Source organism: Anoplophora glabripennis, unplaced genomic scaffold (genome assembly GCF_000390285.2).
Source record: "Anoplophora glabripennis isolate ALB-LARVAE unplaced genomic scaffold, Agla_2.0 scaffold481, whole genome shotgun sequence".
Classification (NCBI taxonomy): Eukaryota; Metazoa; Arthropoda; class Insecta; order Coleoptera; family Cerambycidae; genus Anoplophora; species Anoplophora glabripennis.
The window spans coordinates 146,732-173,761 of NW_019416559.1; the positions used below are offsets into that span (position 1 = coordinate 146,732).

The 27,030-nt window shown below is 34.0% G+C and overlaps 1 protein-coding gene across 1 annotated transcript in view; it reads left to right on the forward strand.

Annotated features, from left to right (window-relative positions):
• LOC108911346 overlaps positions 1-26,715 on the forward strand; it is a 67,357-nt gene extending 40,642 nt beyond the window's left edge. The window contains exons 3-4 of the mRNA XM_023454933.1: positions 2,355-2,658; positions 26,455-26,715. Of these exons, the coding sequence (XP_023310701.1) occupies positions 2,355-2,658; positions 26,455-26,715 (565 nt within the window). The remainder of the gene's footprint in view (positions 1-2,354; positions 2,659-26,454) is intronic.
• The last annotated feature ends 315 nt before the right edge of the window (positions 26,716-27,030 follow it).

The following is a 27,030-nucleotide window of genomic DNA, read 5'->3' on the forward strand; positions in this document are numbered from 1 at the left end:
TTTCAAAAATACAACATTTTTACCGATTTTAACAAAAGCACTGTTTTTATGTAAAATGTTATAATATACGATATACACTGTAAAAACCTAACCTCAAACAAGTTAGGTATGTTATAAAATGTCACTGGGAGAAGTTGTAACTAATGTAGCAGATAGTCAAAAGCTAATCACACCTGTACTAAATTTTATTGCATTTGCATTGTTTTTTGCAACAGTTGCGGCTAAAAATTTTTGATGCCCTCTATCTTAAAAACAAAAGACGATAGCACATAGTCCATAGGAAAAATGTTCTTACTCTTTAACATTCTATCAACCTCTTTTATGGTACCTTTTTCAAAAACAGCCTATATACAGGGTGTCCCGCCGGGAACTGCGTTGATCGATATCTAGGAAAGTACTGCTCCGAAAAATTTGAAAATTTGACAACATGGCAATGTAGCTGGGGCGAACACAACTAAAATATCTATAACTCTGCAGCATTTCCGGTTATACCGGAAGTCGATACCAACTCAGTTATTTTAAATGGGACACCCTATATATTATTGCATTTTCGTATTCTACGTGAAATTTGAGGGTCACTTTATTAAATATTCCCTATATCTAGATTTTGAGATATTAATTAAAAAAAAATTGACAGATGCAAAGGTCCGCGGAGATGCTAGTAACTTTTTTCAGGAGCGTGATGTCAGGTGGATTTTTGGTACCTGTAAAGGGCATAGGTAACACTACATTATGGTATACCAACAAATTAAATCATTTGATACTAGGTGTTTCATTTTTGCTGTCACATTTTGGTAACTTGATAACTTCAAACAGCTATAACTTTGTTATCTTAAATGGAACACTCTATATTTTTTTACTCTGTCGTATGCAGATTGAAATTTTCTTTCAAGCCATATAGGTAATCATTGTTAGGCTTGCCGTTAGTGCTTTTAGAGATATTTGCAAATTTGTATTTTTTGGGCAATTTTTCTCGTATCAGACCTGTTGTCAAATTGGCCATGATCAGAAACACTCCAGAAACAATTGAAATAACATGACATTAATTGTCAAGTCAAGTCAAATTATTGTTGTGTCTTGCCGAAAATTTAAATAAAAATGCCTAGGCATCGTTTAAATTATTATACTAATGAGGATTATTTTAATTTGTTTGCTATTTATGGAAAATGTGATAAAGCAATTTCAAGAACATGGAGAGAATCTGCTGCTCTTTTCATAAATAACAAACAAATTAAAATAATTCTCATAAGTATAATTTAAAGACATTTTTATTTAAATTTTCAGCAAAAACTATTAGACAGAACAATAATTTGACAACTAACATGACAAATGTCAAATTTTAATTGTTTTGGAGTGTTTCTGATCATGGCCAATTTGACAACAGGTCTGATACGAGAAAAAGTGTTCAAAAAATAGAAAATTGCAAATATCTCTAAAAATAGTAACGGCACCCCTCACAATGCTTATATGACCAGAAAGGAAATTTCAATCTGCATACGATAGAGTAAAAAACATAGGGTGTTCCATTTAAGTTAATAAAGTTATAGCTATTTGAAGTAACAGCAAAAATAAAACACCAATGATTTAATTTGTTGGAATACCACAATGTAGTATTACTATGCCCTTTACAGGTACCAAAAATCCACTTGACATCACGCTCCTGAAAAGAGTTACCAGCATCTCCGCGGAACCTTGCATCTGTCAAATTTTGTTTTTAAAAATTAATATCTCAAAATCTATAACTCCTAGGTATAGGGAATATTTAATAAAGTGACCCTAAAATTTCACGTAGAATACGAAAATGCAATAATATATAGGGTGTCCCATTTAAAATAACGAAGTTGGTGTCGCCTTCCGGTATAACCGGAAGTACTGGAGAGTTCTAGATATTTTAGTTGTGCTCGCTCTAGAGACGTTGCCATGTTGCCAAAATTTCAAATTTTTCGGAGCTGTGCTTTCCTAGATCTCGATCAACACAGTTCCTGGTGGGACACCCTGTATAGAGTGGCTATTTAAAATAAAAATGGTAATTGCTTCTGTTTATATGCTTTTTAACATAAATTTGTTCATTTTAATGAGCTGTAGAGGTAGTATGAGACCAACAGTTTTTATTTATTTTCTAATTCTTGTAATATACCCTAGCTAGGTGTCGAAATACAAACGAAGATCCTATACAAATGTATTCCGCTCGATCTTTTCTTAAACGTAACCGCCGGTCAAGTTCTGTAAACCACCTGCATGATGGATGTTGTGAACTGTCACCAAATGTACCAAAATTGCACGCCTGTACTTTAACTCTGGTTGACGAATAACAACTAATGCAAATTTTCCTTTTTTCACCCGCGGAAACGTAGTCTGCAGAAACAGGTGAGTGTTATGAGCATGAACCTCAGCGCCAAACTTGACGAGCTGCAGCGCGGCGACCGGCATCTAGAAACCACGGTCGCTTTGTGTGAAATCAGAACTCAACTCCAAGAGCTCACGAAGTCGGTGGAGTCTTGTCAATCGGAGGTGTCGGAGGTGAAGCGGGATATGGTGGCGATCAAGCACGAGCTGGACACGGTGCAGCAGGTGAAGGAGGAGATCGAAGAGCTTCGGGAGTACGTAGACCGCCTCGAGGAACACACGCACCGCAGGAAGCTGCGTCTTCTCGAACAGGTTCGTGGCCGTAGGCGAAGTGTTCAGTGTTGCGTAAAGATATTATTTACTAGTATAAATTAAAAGGGAGCATTTGCTTGATAGGTGCTAGTTAGTAAAAGCATTTACTCTTAGGAAGAGGTCGGGGTAAAAGCAAAACCTTCAATTCGTGTGAATAATAAAATGCTTTTACTTCGGAGCTTCTTCCTAATTTCCAGGAAGCAAATGATCTAATCAATCGGCTTATGACACGCAAGAGTTCATCTTAATATTGGTCAGACTTCAATAAAACTCTTCCATTTACATAGATTGGTTTGCAACCTTCCGCAATACTTTTCGGGCTGGTTGTCATGTCGCGTCGTCGATTTAGAACGTTTCGAGAAATGTACCGCTCTCTTTTTCTGTTTCTTCTAAGAAACTTTGAAATTGGAGGTTAAGTCCTCTGGCTGGTATTTATATTTGCTATGTCCACTTGTCCATAGCATTCTGGTGCACGGTGTGAAGTAATAGTAACTTTGATTGTTATGGACGAGTCGATTCCAAATTCCAGGTTGTTTTCCTAAGTCTTCGTCTTGGTGGAAATTATTTAGATACTTCTAAATTTCTATTGCTTCTTTGTAGTCGTTGCCAAAATCTTCCCTCTCACCAGAATTCTGAAATTAGTTCTATTTCTTGTTCTGTATGTACTTTGTGCTCCGCAACATCTGATTTCTCTTTATTCAGTGTCACTTAAATGTACATAAATCAGCAGTTGTGGAGCACAAAGTAGATATAGAGCACTTAATGAACTTAAACAATACAGAATTCTAAGAGAGAAAACATTTTGGGAAACAGGACAAAGAGCAATACAAATCCAGCAAAATCCAGATGATTTCAATCAAGACGAGACCTGTAATTTGGAAACGACTCATTCGTAAGTCATAACTGAAATACAATAGGCCAGTTACTGCAAACTATGCACTAAGACGTCTTGGACCAATGCATAAGCAAGTACAGTCTTCTGAAGAAGATAGTGATAGTGTTTGTTGCAAACATTAAGAGCCAATAACGTGGCAATCAGACTGGAATTGTCCCATTTAGGGATCGCGTATTTAATCGGATAATATGTATTTTTTGCATACCCACATCGAACAATGTAAGTCCGACACCTATAAGTGTACTTCGGCTTATTATCCAAACAGTTACAGTGCAGTAAATACTCGAAAAAAAATTACGTCGTCAGAACGCGCGCTTTCAAAATTGAATAATATTTAGCGTTTGTAAAACTTACAGAGGAAAATAGAGTTACCCTCAAGACTCCATCTCTGCTTTCCATGTTATATCCTGAAAAAGAATATGCCAACCATTCCACATTTTCGCTGTTCTGGAATTGTCTCTTTTTTTATTTTCTTGCAGGTATTTGCATAAAACTCGTCATAATTTTCAACAATTAACAGACCCTTTTATCACTTAGTTATTTGCATGTGAAAAGAATTTGCTCAAGAGCAGGTCTCCAGAATATTGAATCATTAACTTTGTGTGAGAAGTAAATGCTTCATTCCGGAAATAGCAATAGTTATCTTTTACATCTAGTATAATGTTCTACTTCAATTTTTCTTCATATGAAGCTAAGTAGAGCTGTCATATATCGTTTGACATAATTTTTTATTTGTCTAGTTTCATAGGACATAGCCTCCTTCGTTATGGAAACAATAATCTTTATAACTACTCAGGTATTTGGAATTAATAAAAAAAATTAAATATTGCAGTTATCAAAAAAATTTCAAAATAAAGCAGTAATTCTTTTTAAGGACAAGATTGGTATAGTTTTACAATTTAATTTTGGCGTGGATTATGTCAATGTTATTTAGAGAACTAAATAAAGGAGGATGTTCTAGCACAACCTCCCTATTTTAGCAATAACTTGATAACGAAAAAAGATATCGACCTCCGGTTTGTGTATTTGTTTTCCATAATGAATGGTCTATCAAGCCATGAAAAAAAACCTATATCGTTGCATTTAATTTTTTTAGTAAACGGAGACAATTACAAAACTTTTTTCATTAGCGCCGTCTACCGTTGCGCAGGAAAATAATATTTTCATTCCTATATCATAAAAATAAATTTTATTAATAGTTCTTTAAAATGAGCCATCGTTTATTGAAATCGATTAAGGCATTTAGAAGTTATGACAATTTAAAAATTTCAAGATAGCGTCCTTCATACTGACGTTGCTATGATAAAAACAAAAAAAAAAAAGTTCAAACAAAACTTGTGAAGGGTTTAACAGTGTATCTAAAAAATGTATTTTCAACTTAGGTTATATAAACGAAATTTAGAAAAACCGACGATTTTCTGTAACACTATAGCAGTTGCGCCCTCTAGCGGCGAAGTTACAAACTTGAAAATATTTTAAATCAATTTCTTTTGGTCGTATTTGTTAATATATTTTTTACGCCATAATCGTAGCACGTCTAGTTTCATATATACAGCCGCTCGATGCCGTTAATGGATCACCCTGTATGATTATTACTTTTATCTAATAATAAAGCTGCATATTCTTTAATAAATTTTCATCATATATTAGTGCAGTGAGATATAAAATCGAGTTTTTTTAAGTTGCACTTATTAATAACTCATTTCTTACTTGAAATTAAAAAGGTTTAATTATTTTTTGTTCAATTTGTTGATACGTCAATAACAAAAAAGTTTAGGTCATATTTACAGCACCAATACATACAGGATTATCCAAAAGTCCCGATACGGCAGAAAAACTTTCGAAGAAAGCATTTTGGGAAAAATGTTTCAGACAGAAATGTAAACATTTTTCCCTGGTTATCTGATGGCGACCTTGGATTAAACCTTGACTTTGACCTTCAAGGTCATTTGAAAGAGCAGGAAATTTTGCATCAAAATATGGTCTTGACCATGACTTTGACAATGACCTTGCCCTTTCGAAATTCGCAATAAAAAATAGGGGTTCCCATTTAAAAAACTTAACTTGACCTTCAAATGACATTGAAGGTCAAAGTTAAGGTCTAATCCTAGGTCACCAGCAGATAGCCAGGGAAAAACCCTTACACTTTTGTCTGAAACATTATTTACTAAAATGCTTTCTTCGAAAGTTTTTCTGTCGTACCGGGGCTTTTGGATAACCCTGTATAGTAGTAATCTAACTAGTGTCTCTTCTGATAACTTCAAAAATAATATTACATATTTTCGAAATATTGACAAAAATCGGTTGTTTTTCTTTAACTTACACTGTAGAGTAGATGGATTAAGCAGGAACAACATTTGATTAAGGCATGTCTAGCTCCATCACCATATTTCAATCTTAGAATTAAGCTGTGTTCCATACTTAATCTCTGTACGGCACAAATCTGTATAAAATAATCTACATATGTAGATAACGCGCAACACTGGTCGTGTACTATTTAGCTTTTTCGTTGAGCTTGTTATTTGTTTATTTTTCTTTATTTTTTTTTAATTTGGTAGAATTTATTTTTTAAATTATTCACTTACATTCACTACACTTTTTGATCTCCATAAAAATACCGTATGTTAGATACATATTGCGTTTCAAGAGTAATGCATAAAAATCATATTCTTGTTCCTGTTATCAAATAGAAAACTCAGTACGGTTTCGACAACGCTCTACCACAGACTTCTGAGATCAAAATAAGCTCATTTAGCCAGATACTTATTATTTGGTACTCGTCTGTCTATTTTATGAAAATTACATACAGTGTATTATTTTTTCGGATCACCACCACATTGACCAATTCAATTTACAGTCATTAATACAAAATTATTTTTTAAATAATGTTGGTATTTTATGAAATTTTAATATCGCATCTCCTGTCTTTGGTCCCCCATTTTTGACCTGTTAAACTTTCTTACAAGTATCGGTACTTAAAAGTTTACTTATTTATATAAGATACAGGGCGTTTAAATTCAGTCTTAAAATAGCTTTTGAGTTATCTCATAAAAAACAAATTATGTAAAATCTAAATTGGGAACAGGGTAACCCAAAACTGATGATTGATCGTCATTAAAGGAAAACCGAAAGAGAAAATAGGAAATCGTATATTGGGATCTTGTGATTTGACTTAAAATTCTATCCTGGTAAAATTGCCACCCTAAGGTTTGTGATGTTATCAAAATTATTTTTTCCAGTTTCATGCATATTTTACATCATTTTACACAAAAGTTCTCATTTCTCTCAACAACAGATGTAAAAAAAGTTTTTAGACATCTCTTCCCCTTCAAAAGATATAATATGATATGTACGAGGCATATCCACAAGTAGGAATGAGAATCAGATGCTCTGTGGTTTTTGTTTTCAACAAAGTTGGTACCACTGCATTTTAGACCAAGGTGTTGGGAGGAGAACACGCTCATTTGTCTCATTCAGTTGTGAACTGTTGTTGTAGTGGTATGTTGAAATAAGTGCCGCCATTCCGCTTCAAATTTTTAACGAAATCAAAACTGTTTATGGGGATGGTGTGACAAATCCTACTAATGTGTACAAGTGGAATCGTGAGTATAAAGCTGGCAGACGTTTACGAAGAACAAAGAAGTGATGGGCCCTCAATTGTGACTGATGGGATGGTGAACAAAATCGAAAAAAGGCTTCGTGGCAACCGTCAATTGGCACACGTAGTGTTTCCACAAATCTCTAGATCTCGTCTGTATGAAATCATTTCTGAAACACTTTGTTATCGAAAATTATATGCGAGGTGGGTACCAAACCACCACAAAGCAAGTATTTGATTCATTAGGTTGGAAAATCATCAACCACTCAGCTCACAGCCAAGACCTGACACCTTCTGATTTTCATCTTTTCTCTTATTTCAAGGTGTTTATGGGTGGAAAAATGTTTTCTACTGACGATGAGGTCCACAGTGCCGTAAAACAATAGGCCCGAGAGTCGATGAGAAATTTTTATAGCGAAGGTATCTGAAATATCATCCCTCGGCTCACAAAGTGTGTTGAGGTTGAAGGCTACTACGTCGAAAAATAGTGTTTAATGCACCTTTCTGAATATGTAAATTTTTCATAAATATACAGCCGTTTCGATTTTTAAAAAATTGAGTACTCACTATTAACACAGCCGTACTGTTAATTTCAAATCCTTCCGAAGTTCTCCAAAATTCAGAACTATTTCTTCTTTTTCATTGAATATTTTTTTTTTATAAAAGTAGCAAATTTGCACAAATTTAATTTGTATTAATATCTTAGTAGAGAGTAAAATATAGCCCATTTGGCGGTAAACTTACCAACATGAAATTTTAAGTCATGTACTTACATCATCAAGCCGTAAAGATGCGGTTTCCTATTTGCTCTTTCCGTTTTCCTGTAATGGTAACAAACCATCAGTTCTGGGTCACGCTGTACACAATTTGGACTTTATAGGATAACTCAAAGGCCATTTAACATATGAATCTGAACGAATTGTAGGTATCTTATCTTTAGATTTCCGAAACTGTACTCGTATGATGTTTTTTTTTTCAAATATAATTCTATCGCGTGTATTAGTTTAGCAGATTAGAACTGAAGCACCCTAGAGACAGGAAACATCAAAATTTCAATAAACACATTGTTACCCTTATGATGTTACTAAATTTAATTTTAATATCATTTGTCGCTTCTGAGATAGGTACTGTTAAAAAATAACTAATGTGAATTTAATTTAATTTTTTAATATCTTTTTATTTAAACTTTTTTCTCAAAACCAAATTCCTGTTTTAATATGGCACATCAGCCGAAGCTGAAACACATTGTATAAAACAACAACTGTCATCTTTTTTATACATATTTGATAAATTATAGCACAATATATTGAGCCTTTCAAAATTAAAATAAATTTATGGGAAGTGGTTGAAATAATAGCAACTAAATAATTTTATTAAATAAATTGTCTACCATTGACTATTAAAGAATGGCCCATTAATTGCATTTTGATTATTATTCAATGGTATCATTTGAACCTCTGTATTTATGATTTTTCTCATAAATTTTTCTGTAATACCTGGTCTACTCATTTACATTGTGTATTCCAAATTACCTTGCAAGAAAAAACTAAAGGTAATTATGTCGACAGATGATCACTGGAGGAATCTAAAAATGTGAACAAAAAAATAAAAACAACAAAAAATAAAACAAAGAAAATAAAAGTTGAACTGCTGTCGATTGTATTAAATTTTTCTCAAGAATTATTTGAGAACAGTAGAAAACTTTTACTAAGTACAGTACGTAGTAAAAAAACTAATCAAAGTAATTATATAGAATATAGAATAACAGAAGAAATAATAGTTTATAGTGTCATAAAGGGCTACTAGTCGTCGCAGTACTGATCAAAATCGGCATGGTGTCGACAGTCCAACTACAACATTTGATGTCTGTATCACATTATCCACATTCCAAGAACTGTTCTTCTATATTATGTACTTATATATTACTTTTGGGACACGTATTTAAAATTATATACTCATACATCCTTAGTAACTAATAAGCGAAATAGTTTAATTGATATCGCAACTGAATATTAAATAAACTACAACTGAAAAAAAAACACGGCAAACCTGATGGGAAAGCTGAATATAAAGATACAAGAACCAATGAAATAACAACAATACAATTTTCAAGACGGTAGTTACATGATTTTTTGTTAGGTTAAGGAAAGACGCACCTAGAATACTTTTATTAATATTATATACAAAACGTTTTGGATTACAGGGGTATCCATCATCGGGGGACTCGGAAGCTAATTTGTATTACAATAAGGTATTTAAACACAGGTACATTCAAAGCTTTGAATCACTTTTATCTCAAAAATTTATTTTCTCATTCACAGAACAATAAACATTTGTTTTTAAGGTACACAAATATTTTTCATGCTAGGAAGTTCGAACTTAAAATTCTATGAAAGTTTAATACAAAATTTTATACGTTTACTAAGAAACAGTTACATGGGTGTCCTTTAATTCGGCTGCCAAACATCTACGACATATTCTCTGACCGAAATTAACACAAAACGTTCAAGTGGACAGGGAGTGAATTCCGATTCATTGTGAAAATATAGAACCTGAGGAACCTGAGGATATACATTTAATATATTCTAAACCAGTTGAAGTCTCTCTACCAAATGTTGTAAACGTTGTCAACTGCAATACAGAATTCTATAATAACAGATTAGCTGGAAAACAATTTTTCATAAAGAAAACGTCGAATGCTACAGACATTTTTCAAGAAACAAAAAAAATCTCTTGTAGAAAAATTAAGCTAATTCAAACAAATTCAAAAACGTCTTATCAAAATGAAAACTAAAAATGATATGTATAGAATTATACAAAAATATTATTAATTGATATTAGTTATTTATTACTAGAGAGCGGACAATGTGTGTCTTTAACCCGAAAAATATGTAGATATTGGTAGATATGTGTACGCCTTAAAAAATGTATTGTGTATAAACTATGCAAAATATAATTATTATGTATAGCAATTATATCGTATTATCCTCGCGAAGATTTGTACCCTTTATTTAAAATCCATAAATCATGTGAACAGGTTAAATAACGAGAAAATGACGCAGTGGCGTGTCTGGTATGCATCGAAAATTTACGTGATAATTCACGAAAATTCCACGGTACATACATTTTTAGGCGTTATAAAATATTTAGAAAATCAGAAATTGTATACTACATATTTATTAAATAAAGCTCGGTTAAAAATAGTGTCGTTCTTTTAATTGGAAATTAGGAGTCAATGTAACGAATAGCCTCAGGCGACGCACATGATAGAATAGTCCAACTCACGCTCCATTCATAACAGGGCTGCAGTTTGAATTCTGACCAATAGGAATTCGATAAACGCAACCGATGTCGACGGATGGACTAGAGATGGGCGCGAGTGTCATTTCATTTCTTTAGAACTAAATTAACTTAATTATTTTCTCGTTATTTAACCTGTTCACATGATTTATGGATTTTAAATAAAGGGTACAAATCTTCGCGAGGATAATACGATATATTTGCTATACATAATAATTATATTTTGCATAGTTTATACACAATACATTTTTGAACGCGTACACATCTCTAGCAAAATTTGACCTATTCTTCGGGTTAAAGTCACACATTGTCCGCTCTCTAATAATGTATCTAGGTTTATGAATGACATATCTATGTTCAAGGTTAAAGACACAAATTGTCCGCTCTCTGTTTATTACATATCTAGTATCTACAGTGTGTCCCTTTAAGTTCTCTACAAATGGATTACTATTTTATTATCAATTTGACGAAAAAAGGTATACTTTATAAAAAGTTGTTTTTTGAAAAAATAATACTAAACTTTTCAAACTTGAGATAGCATATACATTTAATAGAAGGAAAATTAGAAAATGATAATATTATTTTTCCCACAAAGTAATGTTCAGTTCCAATGAGACAGTACGTTCTCAAAATTGTCGTTGATGGAGTGATGTTAATCCCAATTTTACTATTCGGACTCGTGATCAGTACTCATTTTAAACAAATGTGGGGTGTAGGATTTATAAAGATAGAGTAATTGGACCATTTTTTTTTCGTGAAGCATTAAATAGTGAACGTTATATAAATTTCCCAAATACTTTATTATACAATTTTATTCATGAACTCTCGGTACATGACAAACGACAATTGTAATACCAATAGAATGTTGCGCCAGCATGCCACAGTACAAGAGATGTAAGGCTAAGATCTAAGTAATCTTTTTAATGGAAAAATAATGAATAGATATTCTCACATTTTTTCAAATTTATGGTCACCCTGTATATTTATCTCAAGTTTGACAAGTTTAATACCACTTTTTCAAAAAGCAGAACTTTTTATAAAGAATACCTTTTTTTCGTAAAATTGATACTAAAAAAAGTTACCCGTTTGTAGAGAGGGACACACTGTAGTATTTTATTATTGGCTACGACATATGATTCAACTCATAGAGAGGATAGGAGAGACGACAGGATCAAGCACACCGAATATTGCTATAGTGCACCCAACCATCGTCTACGTACGGACGAATATCTGAAAAGTAAGATATGGTTAGCTACGACCTGCGTTTCAACTCATAAAGAGGATAGGAAAGGCGACAATCTAGGTATGACCTGAACGCGCAGTGAGTATACAAGCATACCGGACAGTGCGACAGTGCAGCTAACCACGTCGAAGTATAGCTGGAAAGAAAAGTATGATTAAAACAAAATAGACAGTAGCCCATAATCTTTACCTAAACGTTTTACTCACTCCCTCACCTAGTCACGTCTGCTCTAGTCAAGCAGTACATCGGAACTAACTCTGATTCTGCCGAATTACCTCACCATAGGTGTGTTTTGGTTCCTACAGAGAATGGTTCTGGGACGGTTCAAATTAGTTGAGCATTACATTCATAACAACATCTAAGCCAAGACATATAGAAAATACAGTTGGGTAACCATTTTGAACTATTCTAGAAAGAGCTGTCCGCTGACAAAACCAAAACAACCCTCAGGTCTCTGGTCAACTCGGGAGATATGCGCATTAGATATGCGGTTCGAACACCACAGTCCTGTTTGCTGATTGGCTGCTGCGCAGTCTTCCTGGACTGGACTTTTCCAAACGGTGATCTCCCTTGGGATGGGCTGCTGACGGACCAGACCGCTCACACGGGTGGATATAAACTGAATTCCCAATTCAGAATTCAGCTCAACTCCCAAGCTTCTACGGCGAACGGTAGCGGTTGCACAAACTGGATTTGCAAGAATTTTCTTTCTCCACACGGCGACCTCTCTACTGCTGAGGCTGGTGACGGATTAGACTAGTCTCGCTGCCTAGTGTCTAGATACTGCATAGATTCCAAATCATCGGTGATGTTGTACTCAACCCAATCTCGGTTTAATTTAAATTTGTTTGAAGTAATACTTTTATAATAGAATAAAAATGCAAGAACTAATAATATAGTATGTTTTTTTAAAAACAAAAAAATGTTTATTGTCAAGGTAACTCTAAGAACCTGGTTTCTAATTATCGTATTTTGCGACCTACATGACTCTTTATAAACATTAGCCATTACTAGTCAAAATCCTGTGTTAAATTTGATTAAATTTAAAAAACCCTTGAGTCAGATCATTTTCAATATGTCTCAAGGAAAAGTTTCGTAGTCGAATTTTAGAACATTCATATGCTCTAAGTTATAGTAATACTTTAATGTTTTCTATATGTACATAAATTCAGTACATTTCATTCCACACGCCTCCACAAAATTTTTGTTTTCATCAAAAATTTTATTTTCAAAGCATCTGATGATATTTTGTTTTACTTTATTTCTAATAATAGCAACAAACATGTAGTGTAATAAAATATTAATCCATTGAAAGAATATTTCTTAGTCTAGCAGCATTACAAAAAAATAATAATCTATTTCATATCCCTTCTGTGTACCTAAATCTATTTTTTTATGTTATATTCACTTCTTAGATATTTTATATTAAATTTCGAAATCATTGGAAGAGTTACCCTATTGGTTATTCTGATAGGGATTATTACATTTAGAAGGTAGGTACTAAAACCGACTAATTATAATCATTGTTAATTTGATGGTGATAAAACAAAAGAAACTCTCGAGTATTTCAAAGTATTGTACCCCCCTAATCCTTAAAACGTTTATACCTTCTGATTTTGAATACAACACCTTGCACATTTATATTTTATAGAATAATGCAGTTATAAACTAGGAAGAAAGTAAAGAACATGAAATTAATTAATTTTTTCTCAAATATCTCAAGTATAAAATATATTTGTGCAGTTTATTTAATATTATGATTAATATAGGTTTTGAGGAGAACAAATATGATGGAATTAAATGTGCTGTAATATGTACAACTTTGTCTTTGTGACAAGTTCGAACTTGCATCCTAATTAACAGTTAGCACAAATTTCACAACTCATAACGCACATTTTCTGATATCTAATTCTAATACATGTGTACATACTCACTCATTCTGCACCAGAAATGGCTTTGAAGATGGATAACGTGCTAAAGGTGTCATTCATAATATCATTTCTTTTACACATTCCCCGATTTCGATTATAATACGGGCGAATGTATGGGATAATTTAACGTGTTAATATGACATTTACGAGTATATCAAATTTATACACTTATGTAGGTGTCTAGTATGTTCATACGAAACGATTTTATGTATATTTTATCTATTCCAAGTGTTTAATTTCATGTCATGAAAAAAGAAAAAACAGTGGGGCACGATTTTTTCTTTGTTTAAAAATATAAAATGCTACATTTATATTCGGATTATTTTTAATTTATAGATCGCGATGTTGTCTGTGTAAAAAGTTTAAACCGGTGATATGACAATAAACCCAGAAGCTGTTTAACCATTACTTATTAAAGTGTACATATCAAATTTCAGTAAAATATCTTTTTTATTGATACAATATTTTACACGTTCACCGCAGCACAGGAGAGTAAAGAGAAAAAATATATATAAAAATAAAAGATAGCATGCAACACAAGAGTTAAAATTACACATTGTGTAATCAGGAGAATATTTAAAGTATGTGAAGAATTTGTTTTGATGTCATCAATAGTCTGAAAACAGCGACCTTTCAGCACTGACCTTAACTTCGAAAGCAAGAAAAGGAGACAGGTCTGGAGAGTAAGGAGGACAAAACTGACGAATTGACAAAGCTGAATGTGCGGCTGCATTGTCATGGTGCAAGAAACATGAGTTGTTTCGCCACAACCCTGGTCTCTTTTGCGGATTTTTTCACGTAACCGTTGTAAAACACCTTGATAGTACATACGGTTCGCTGTTTCACCTTGAGGCAAGAATTCAAAACGCACAATTCNCACCAGAAATGGCTTTGAATATGGATAACGTGCTAAAGGTGTCATTCATAATATCATTTCTTTTACACATTCCCCGATTTCGATTATAATACAGCGAATGTATGGGATAATTTAACGTGTTAATATGACATTTATATCAATTTTATACACTTATGTAGGTGTCTATTATGTTCATACCAAACGATTTTATGTATATTTTATCTATTCCAAGTGTTTAATTTCATGTTATGAAAAAAGAAAAAACAGTGGGGCACGATTTTTTCTAAAAATGGAGCTAGATCATATTAGATATTAGAATATCAAAACATAGTCATAGATTAAAAATATGGCTTGTAAGTGCTAGAAAAGTGTGAAAATTTCCAAAGCAGTTGCCAAAGAACCACAACAATAAGCAGTTGAACATTGCCACGTTGTCGGTTTAGGTTTCTTGATGTTTCGAGAAATATCGTTCAGTTTGTCTGAAAAGGGGAAAGAGTTTTCTCTGGCAACGTTAGACGGAAGAAAATAATTATTATGTAAAAAAATAAGTCACCTACAAATTGTGACAACTTTGTTTAAAAATATAAAAATGCTACATTTATATTCGGATTATTTTTAATTTATAGATTGCGATGTTAACAGTCTAAAAAATTTAAACCGGTGATATGACAATAAACCCAGAAGATGTTTAACCATTATTTATTAAAGTGTACATATCAAATTTCAGTAAAATATCTTTTTTATTGATACAATATTTTACACGTTCACCGCAGCACAGGAGAGTAAAGAGAAAAAATATATATAAAAATAAAAGATAGCATGCAACACAAGAGTTAAAATTACACATTGTGTAATCAGGAGAATATTTAAAGTATGTGAAGAATTTGTTTTGATGTCATCAATAGTCTGAAAACAGCGACCTTTCAGCACTGACCTTAACTTCGAAAGCAAGAAAAGGAGACAGGTCTGGAGAGTAAGGAGGACAAAACTGACGAATTGACAAAGCTGAATGTGCGGCTGCATTGTCATGGTGCAAGAAACATGAGTTGTTTTGCCACAACCCTGGTCTCTTTTGCGGATTTTTTCACGTAACCGTTGTAAAACACCATGATAGTACATACGGTTCGCTGTTTCACCTTGAGGCAAGAATTCAATACGCACAATTCCATTTAAGTCGAAAAAACAGTGAGCATCACTTTGACATTGGATCGAGACCGATGTGCTTTCTTGGGGTGTGGAGATCCTTTGCCGATCCATCGTGATGATTGAACTTTTGTCGCAATGTCGTAGCCGTAAACCCAGATTTCGTTTTCTGCTATGATTCCTTGAATGAATGTTTCATCATCGATGTATTGTTCAGAGTTGCAGATAGAGGTCCACACGATTTTCTTTCTATTGTTGGGTAAAAATGTATAAAAATCCGCTATATAAATAGAGAACAGCAAGGGCCCTAAAATGGACCCCTGAGGAACCCCATGAGACACTGGCAAGACGTCAGACACATTAGAGTTTATGATTACTTGCTGTGTTCTGCCAGACAAATAACTAAAAATGTAGGAAGCAGCACTATTATCAAAGCCAAAGTACATTAACTTTTTACAAAGGATAGAGTGGTCCAATGTGTCGAACGCCTTGCTATAATCTAAAAGAATCAAGGACGTAATTAAACCATTATCAGTGGCGTTATAAATTTCATCTGAAATATGTGCTAATGCAGTAGTGGTACTGTGCTGAGGCCTAAAGCCGGACTGAAAGGAAGGGATAATATCATTATCAAAAATAAACTGCGACATTTGTGTTTTCATAACCATTTCGAGAACTTTGGANTGGGCCATAGATACAGTCACAGTATGAGAGCTTTGAAAATATTAAAGAATTACATAAACTGATTTTTAGAGATGAATCCATGATGGTACGATGGGGATAAAGTTGCTTTAAGGTATTATACGATGATCGACACAGATTGTTTACATGCTTGGTAAATCTTAGCTCCTCATCAAACCAAAGTCCCAGATTATTACACTCATTGGTAAAATTTAAAGAAATATCTCCTAATTTTAAATTCAATTCCATTTTCGCCATAATACGTTTATTTTTAGGACAAAAAATTATGACTTTAGATTTGTCAGGATTTAGCTTCAATCTATGAGCAGCAGAGATATTTAACAATGAGTTTAAGTCGTAGTTAATACAATCATTAAAAGCAGCTAAGTCCGTAACACGACAATTGAGATACACTTGGGTATCATCAGCGTAATGATGCACAGAACATTTATTCAAAAATGTATAAAAATCCGCTATATAAATAGAGAACAGCAAGGGCCCTAAAATGGACCCCTGAGGAACCCCATGAGACACTGGCAAGACGTCAGACACATTAGAGTTTATGATTACTTGCTGTGTTCTGCCAGACAAATAACTAAAAATGTAGGAAGCAGCACTATTATCAAAGCCAAAGTACATTAACTTTTTACAAAGGATAGAGTGGTCCAATGTGTCGAACGCCTTGCTATAATCTAAAAGAATCAAGGACGTAATTAAACCATTATCAGTGGCGTTATAAATTTCATCTAAAGCAGTAGTGGTACTGTGCTGGGGCCTAAAGCCGGACTGAAAGGAAGGGATAATGTCATTATCAAAAACAAACTGCTACATTTGTGTTTCATAACCATTTCGAAAACTTTGGAGATGGTAGGCAAGATAGTAATAGGTCGAAGATTATTTACATCGGTAGCATTAGGTACTTTCGGCAACGGAATAACATTAGCATTTTTCCAACATCTGGGAAAAGTGTGTGTTACAATGGATGTATTAATTATATAAGTAAGGTGATTTAATAAATGTTCTGCAACCAATTTGAGCATGATAACAGAGATATAGTCAGAACCAGCTGATTGAGATTTGATCAAATTAATGTACTTACTAATATCATTGGTGGTAACAGTAAGAAAATAAAATTTATCAATATTTTTAAATAGAGCATAATTGTTGGTGAAATTGGCATGACATTATTATGTATGTATGTTTGTATGTCGGAGGGTGGTGGAATTGTTTTTCCACCGCGGCACTTAGGCCTTATTAGGTCCCTTGTACAACCTCCTTCATTACTTGAGTACTTTTCTTCAAACCATCCTATTTACTACACGGGTGGCTTGGTGGCAAAGTCTCGTACAGTTTATGGATGATCGCATGGTCTTGAGTTACAAAGATTTTCTTTGCTCTGTTCTCATTACCATTTATCGGGGACCACACGCATGCGGAAAATGTTGAGCGACCCAAGTCTCTGGTAGGCTACCACAGCCACGTCCCCGAGCCTGCCTTAGGTCACCCATACAAGTTCCAGCCTGCGTCCGTGATGCTTACCTCGGCAGATCGAAATCCACCGGCCAAGACACCCGACCAGGCGGTCCCCCATGACATTATTAAAATAAGTATTTATTACATTGGGATCAAGTAAGTGTGTAGGAAGGCAAAATTCTTCAGCTGAACCTGCTGAACCGACTACCTCCAAAGATCTCAAGGTATTCCAAGTGGATCTACTATTTTTATTTTTAAGGACCCAAAATAAATACGACTTTTTTTCCCTACGGATAGCCCGAGTGACATAATTTTTAAGATCTTTATAACAGGACCAATCTCTACCTAATCGAGACTTTTTATATTTATGATAAGCCTTATCTCTTAACTTAATCATCTCCTTAATGGTGTCGGTGAGCCATGGAGCACGCCTTTTAGTCGCTCTAACAGTACGTAAAGGTGCATGCTTATCAAAAAGTTCAAGTAAATTAGAATTAAAATAATCAAGCATGGCATCTACACTCTGAAGACTGTAAATATGATTCCAATTTATAATAGACAAATCTTGATGAAATAAATGATCATCGAAGTATTTAAAGTCTCTATACATTACAAACCGCATGGGATTGTTACGCTTACTAAAATTCATAGAACATGAAACAATAGAGTGATCAGATATCCCTCCAGAGTGAGTTACCTTGGAAGATATTACTAAATCTACATCAGATGTTAGCAAAATGTCAACTAAAGTTTGTGAATTCGTAGTGACCCGTGTTGGCTCATTAATTAATTGTGATAAATTATAAGATTGAATAAAGTTATGAAAATAAGTAACACCCGGAGGATTAGGTAACATAAACTTCATATTTAAATCGCCCGCCAAAACAAAAAAATCCGAGGGATGTAAAATATGTGACATAGCATCGTCAAATAAATTAAAAGCATCAGGAATACTTTGACTAGGTGGACGGTAGAAATCCCCAAAACCACCGCATCGACCCGTGATCTTAACAGAAATCCATAATTGTTCCAAACACTGAGATATATTTGAAAAAATTATTTTAAAAGATAAGTTATTTTTTACAAAAAACCCAACGCATGGCATGACCCAATTGAAATGCTAACCCCTTCTGCAATTTATCTGACGGTCAATCGGCGATTTAACGCACCAGATCTGACTTTCTGAACGTGGGAGTCATTAATTGAAGCCGAAGGCCTTCCTGGTCGAGGATCATCTTCAATTAACTGACAATCACTTTTAAACCGTTAAAATCATTCATAACATTGCGTACGACCCAGAGCATCATCTCCGTAAACTCGTTTCAAAAGTTGAAACGTTTCCGTGAAAATTTTCCCCAGTTTCACATAAAATTTTACGTTGCATCGTTGATTCAGAAAATCGCATTTCAAAAATCGTCAATCACATGTAGTTACAGAGAGAGTTATGTGCAACACAATGCTGCCCACCGTATTTCACTACATGTCTCCAATAGCGAAGAGTTCGGTTATTTTCTGAACAGACCTCGTATTTTACGAGCAACTCAAAGAGCAACATTTTAAATTTACGATTAAATAACTCTTACTACTGCACGATGGTGAATGTAATTAAAATTTTTTAATTTAACAATTCCTTTATGCTCTAACGAGGCAGAATACAGCTCTGATAATTTGTCCCTGCTTCTGTAATTGGTGCGGCTTAATCCGCTGTAGAATCTGCAGTTTCCAATGGACTATTTTTAATTCGGCTTCCCTCTCGAACCTAATTTTCACGAAACTTCAGAATGCAGCCCTGTCCATTGTAACCGGGGATTAAAATGGAAAAAGCTTGTGTCAAGCTAATTGCAATTACTTTTAATATTTGCTGTTAACTATGAAATACTTTATTATACCGGATGACCCAAGCCAACCCCTATAATTCGTTGCGGATTAGTGATAGCATCATCACGTAGTATCGATTTGATAAACAAATAATCATTTTTTTATCATTTCCGTTTAATAAATTGGAAACGGCCACAAATTTCAACGCTGAATATGTTTTTATATATATACAGGGTGTCCCATTTTAATCGATTACTCCAAATAACTTTCCAGAACAAAAGTTGTAAGGTTTTAAGAGGATCGTACGATAATGACCTTGGTTTTGTCTCAGAGATCAAATTTAGGGGTCATTTGGAAGTCAACCTCAGAATTTCAAATAGAAGCCCCATTTGTTTTATCCAGAAATGGAAATAACAGGAAATTACGTTCAAAGATGTATTTGATCTTGTGTCAGATTGATCCCTAGGGGTCCGCTGAAGGTCAAATCAGATTTCCGACTGAAATGTATACATTTTATTGCAATGGTTGATTAATTTTTGTGGCAAATTCCATACAAACTACAGTGGTCATGATTTTCAACTATTCCAAAAATTTGTATTGTTTAGAAATTATACAAGGACACATTTTTGTTGCAAAATTTTAAATTTATGTCAAATAGTTGAGAACTCCATTCTCGTATATCACAACAAAATATGAGTGGCTGAATATTTACCACGATACTACTACTGAAATTACCAAAATTTAGAAAATATTAAATTTTATAAAAGCAATAATTGTTTTACCTTGAACAGTTCTGAATATATTCGTTTTTAAAAGCCTGTAGTTCCCTTGAAGGGGATTTCTTATGTTTTTTCTAATTTTATGTCGTACAAGGAGTTGGTAAAATACTGCAAGTTAATTCCGGAACATCCCGAGAAAAAAAATTACTTGAATTTTTTATCAAAATGATAATTGTATATTTTAATAGATAATCACAGGGTGATTTCACTTTAATACAGAAACTGAAGGATTAGATTCATTACCAAAAAATAAGTAAAGTTTGCTCTATAAACTTTTTTCCGTGCGACTCAGTATTCGAGTTACAGTTTGCAAAAATATACATTTTTTCTGCCATCTCTCATAATGGGCTTAAGGAATTGAATTAAATTTACAGCGTATTAACTTAATTAGACCTTTTATTGAATGTAATATTAACGTGGTGGCTTTAACCAGTGGCTTGCTACTGGAGGTGCCGTGCCGTCCCATTTTCCCAACTACTATTGCTACTATTAAAAAACATCAAGAAACACTTTTCAGTTATTTAATCTGAATTTAAAATTACTTATACAAGAGAAACATCAGTGGATTTTTTTCTTGGGAAAACGGAGCGGCACCTTCAGTAGCACGCCACTGGTTAATGCCACGAGGTTAATATTACTTTCAATAAAAGGTCTAATTAAGCGAATACGCTGTAGTAAATTTCATTCAAATCGTTCATCGCAATATGAAGAAGTGACAGAAAATGTAATTTTTTTTGGAAACATGAACACCCTGTATCTCGATTACCACCTTCTCCTAGGAAAAAAGTTTCCAGAGCAAACTCTACTTATTTTTTGGCAACTAATCTATTCCTGCAATTTCTGTATTTAAAGTGAAATCATCCTGTATATTTTTCATGTTTTGTACTAATTTGCCTTTTTACTTAGCAATAAATTTAGCACCAAAGCTTATTTTTAATTTTTTTATCCTTTTATCTGTTATGCAAGTATTACAATCTGCGAAAGTGTGATGAATAGTTAGAAAACTATTTTCTGAAAATCAATTAAATTCATATTCTTCATATTTATATTATAAACAATTGCAAAGGCTTTACTGAATCATACCGAAATTTAAATTGTAATATTAATTGTTTAATTTTTTTTTACAAATTCAGATTTTAAATTTGCATATACATATGTTGTTCGCTGCTCTTTTTAGCAGGCCGTGCTATAAAAGATGATTATTTTATTATTTACTGTCAAAAGTAAAATATAATTAAATATTTCGCAAATATACAGGATGTTCCACCTAAGAGGGATTCTTCTGTAACTCTGTAGCTGTAAAATTTATAAAAAATGGTTTTAATAAAAGTTGTCTGGAATCATATGGGCCATGTAAAGAAAATATTTTTAGCTTTCCTTGGTTAATATTAGGTAGAGTCTATTAAATGTACATGGTGTTTAAAACTTACCATTTTCGAGATAATCAGTTTTTTTTAAAAACATCACGATTTCAGCTCTCCAAATGTGGCTAGATAGCGTTTAAACCGTAAGAGTTAGAAACCTGCAGTTTTCACAGTTCGTTTTGGCCTAAATTACTCTATCTTCTCATCTGTGAGCAAAACATGTACGTTATTCAGACTGAAACCTACATTTAATAATCTTACGAGTTGAAAAACTTTTTTTTCTAATGGAATGACCCATATTAATTGTTATGGGTGAATGCAAAATTGAATGCCCTTACGACTGATATAAAGTTGTCCATACTTATCTCTAACAGATTTCCAGAAAAATCAGGTTTCTTTCTAAAGTCTGAAAAAGTAGCTATGTAACAGTGTCAAGAAGACCTTGCAATTGTATTAGTACAACGTCGATACATAGGATTTTACAAAATCACAGCACAGCACATCCTGATCGCATCCAATTACACAGAGTTACTAAAAGTAGACTTTCAGAGGAGACTGGAGTTTTGTCAGTGGGCACTTGAGATGTTAAATCAAGATGATGATTTTTTTAAACGGGTCATGTTCTGCGATGAGGTTACTTTTCATAAAAATGGTTTCGTTAATAGTCATAATTGCCATTTTATGACACAGTAAATCCTCACCAATTCTGGACAACTCATAGCCAACAATGGTCTTTGAACGTGTGGAGAGCAATTTTGGGAACCCATGTCATTGGACCATTCTTTTTTGACCAGCATCTAACTGGAGCAGTTTATTTAACTTTTTAACAAACACTAGGAGATTTGTTAGGCGATATTCCTTTAGCTACACTTCGAAGAATGTGGATGCCAGGATGCAAGATGATCACAATACTGCTGCGGTTCGTCAGTCTTTTCCCAACAAATAGATTGGCCGCGGGGGACCAGTGAGTCCAGATATGACAAGTTGCGACTTCTTTTTATGAAAAAGCTAAGTTTACGTTACACCACCAACTACCGCGGAAGATATGTGACAGTGCATTAATTACAGTAGCATTTCAAGAAATTGCGGCAGACATGCTGACCAATGTTGAACAGTCTTTTAAAAACCGAATTCGTTTGTGTATTAATCAAAATGGAGGACACTTCGAGCAATTGATGTAAATCAGCGGTCTAAGTATTCTTCTTCTTGTACGCGGGAGCGCAAATGACTCCATCTGTCGTGCGGACTCCCAGCTGTCCCATTCAAATGGCTACAGTAGGAAGCGACCTGCTATATTGCAGGTACTTGGTTGCACATCTACCACCCACAGAGGGCGTAACACAATGTTTGAGCTGTCAGTGTTACGAGAAACAACTACTCCGAGAGCAACACCTAGTGCAACAAGGTGTTGCGAGTATAATTCAACGCCGGTAGGAGCATATAGCTCTCGGAGTAGTTGTTTCTCGTAACACAGACAACTCAAAAATATTCTTCTTCTTGTTGTGTTCCGAGTTTCAGTTTGTTTCGTTTTGCGTTTTGTTTTAGCTGTTGTTAGTGGTTTACTTTTGTTTGCCAAACCACTTTTTAAACAAGCCAGTAAATATTGACACTGTTACTCTCACGCCTGATAAAACGTGACAGAAAAGTGGTTTTGCAAGGCCTTCTTGACGCTGTTACATAGCTACTTTTTCGGACTTTAGAAAAGAACCTGATTTTTTTGGAAAACTGTTAAGATAAGTTTGGACAACCTTATACCAGTGGAAAGAGCATTCAATTTTGCATTTACGCAAGACAATTAATATGGGTCATTCCATTAAAAAAAAGAGTTTTTCAACTCGTAAGATTATTAAATCTAGGTCTCAGTATTTCCGTGTCTGAATAAGATAACACGTTTTGCTCACAGATGACAAGATAGAGTAATTTATGCCACAACGAACTGTCAACTCTTACGGTATAGACGCTATCTAGCCTCATTTAGAGAGCTGAAATCGTGATTTTATTCAAAAACAACTGAATATCTCGAAAACGGTAAGTTTTAAAAACCATGTACATTCAATAAACTCTACCTAATATTAACCAAGGAATTCAAAAATGCAATCATATATAGGGTGTTCCATTTAAAATAACAAAGTTATGTAGTGCACACGTGAAATGGAACACCTTGTAAAGCTGAAAATATTTTCCTTACATGGCCCACATGGTTCCAGGCAACTTTTATTAAAACCATTTTTTATCAATTTTACAGTTACAGAGTTACAGAAGAATCCCTTTTAGGTGGAACATCCTGTATATTTTAAGTAGGTTAGATAATGTGGTGTTTTTATGTATATATAAAAGTTACGTTATTACAGATTTTTTCCGTCAGCTAAAAATATTTGTTAACGAGGAAGAGAAAAACAAAGTCAATAACAATAAATTGGTATACGGGTATATTGGAAATTTCATTAGAAAATACATTATCTAAACCCTCAATCGAATTATTTACGACAATATTATTTTCGAAGATAGTCCTGCAAATACAAAAATTTAGATATAGAATAGATATGTATTAATATTTTTACCTTAACAGCGTTCCATTTAAATTAACAAAGTTGGAGTTGACTTCTGATATGGTATGCCAGAAGATTATAAATACGTGGTAATTTATTTTATATGTAACAAAAATAAAATGGTTGGATATCTCCACTGACAAAAGTTAATAAGAAGAAGGATAATAATAAACAAACAATATGCAAGGTGTCTATTTAGTGACGCCCTTCTTCTGTCATAGTCACATAAAGAAATCGCTATCCTTGAATCAATAACACATTTATTTAGTATGTCTGTAATAGCACATCAAATCACGTCACAGCTTTGAACTAAGTAAATTCTTCTTCCATCAAAATTTATTTATATAATTGAAGAATTCGAATTGTACCAAAGCTGATGTTCCGAAATTAATGCAACAAAATTTGGTCACAGATTCTTAAGACAAATTTAGGGCACACGTATTTTTTATTTTTACCAAATGGCCACCTCATTTGGAGTTACAGCCCCCTGAAATCCGCCCCTAAGAATAGTCTTTTTTTATATCTCAGAAAAGAGAAAACTTGGCATAAATAAAAAATACAGGTCCCCTAAATTTGTCTTAAGAATATGTGACCAAAGGACCCTGCACATGAAAAAAGGTCTTCCGGTGAATTTGGCTGAAATTTTGCAGAAAGATAGTTTTCAGTATGCTCATCAAAAGTCTCAATGGGCCCGAAGCCCAATGGGCCCTCCTTCACGTCCTAAAATGGGGCAAAAGTGGTCAGTCACTGTGCGGCTTTAGGGTATCGACATGCTGTTATGGATAAACATATCCAGATATTATCGAATAGATACACTCACACTCACACACACACGCGTGCGCAGGAACAATTCATCCTTTCAAGGATAATTCGCGAGAGTTTTCAATTATTTTACTTTCTATCCTGCAGGATAGTTGCAGACATTACACATTTATTGAGAATTTCCTTTCCAATAGTCCTTTTAAGGAAAAATCTAAAATCTGAAAATTCTTCAGTGGCTTCTGAAGACTATGAGGTGGTATACCCTATTACTGATTCAAGTTTTTACAAAATAAAGGGAACGCGTTAATCTTCTTCATAGGGGAAAACTTCAAATGATATGCAGATATGCTTAGACAAAACAGCACATTGTTAAGGCACTGCTGCATACTAAGAGACTGCTTTCACCTTATTTTAGGATTAGAAGAAGGTCCCATTGGGCTTTGGCCCCATTGAGATTATGGTTAGCATGCTGAAACGCTTGTATATTTATCCAGATATATTTACCCATTTAGATTTGTGATGATCATGCTGAAAACTTTTTAAGTAATATCTTCCCAAATAATGTGTCGGTATGTTTATCCGTTCCAACATATCAATATACCAACACCGTAGGGTAAATATCGACATTGACTTCATTTCAGGACGAGAAGCAAGGCTCCTTGGATCTTGGGCCCATGGAGACTTTTGATGAGCATGTCGAGATCTCTTTCCGATTATATCTAGATGTTTATCCATTACAGCATATCGATACCCTAAGGCTGCACAGCGACTTAACACTTTTATCCCGTTTAGGGACGTGAAGAAGGGCCCATTGGACCTTCAGACACATGTCCTTGAATCCATTGAGACTTCTGATGAGCATGCTAAGATCTCTTTTCAATAATATCTAGATATGTTTATCCATAACAGCATGTCGATACCCTACCGCCGCACAGTGACTGACCACTTTTGCCCCATTTTAGGACGTGAAGGAGGGCCCATTGGGCTTTGGGCCCATTGAGACTTTTGATGAGCATACTGAAAACTATCTTTCTGCAAAATTTCAGCCGAATTCACCGGAAGACCTTTTTTCATGTGTTCCGTGCGGGGTCCTTTTGTTGCATTAATTTTTTGACACTAAATGTAAATCATAAATCTTGCAATAAGTACAGTTTCTTCATTTAAATAAATCCTGACAGAAAATAAATCCCAAATAAATGTATTCTTGGTTTCAAAGTCAGTACTTTTTTTCTAGCCCTAGAAAATAAATCTGTTTTTTTAACATGTATTTTTCCTATATCGATTTTGTTCCTCGTGGGGCACACTGTAGTATTTTTGCGAACATTTTTTATTATTCTATGCTTTTGGCCTGACGCTGCACAACGAAAATTGATAGATGCTGACACAATATTTCGATATTTTCAGGGACTGACGTTCTTCCTGTCGTACGCGATCCTCGCGGCGGTCTTGGGGATGTTGCAGTTTGGCTATAACACTGGAGTAATCAACGCACCGCAAGGTAACATTCAGAACTTCATGAAGGACGTCTACAAGAACAGATACGGGGTGGACGTCAACGACGACTATGTGAAGAAACTCTATTCGATAGCAGTATCTATATTCGCTATCGGAGGCATGCTAGGGGGATTTGGTGGTGGCATGGTGGCGAACAAATTCGGCAGGTAAGCGATACACTGATTAAGAAAAATAGAAATGCTTACAGAAATTATTACCTGGACAAAAAAAATATGACCGTATAGAAAATTAAATTTTAAATTGAGTTTCTTGTTCTTTAAACTCGATCCAATATGGCGAACATGGTTAAAAAAAATCGCAAAGTTGAAAAAAACGGTTTTTCTAAAATAATTTAAAAAATATAGCACAGATTGAAAAATTTTAAATAAGAAAGTTGTAGGTTTTAAAAAGATCTATCGACTGATTTTTTGAAACTATCGATTGCTTTGTTACTTTTCGAGATATATCGAAAAAACCGTTAAAAAT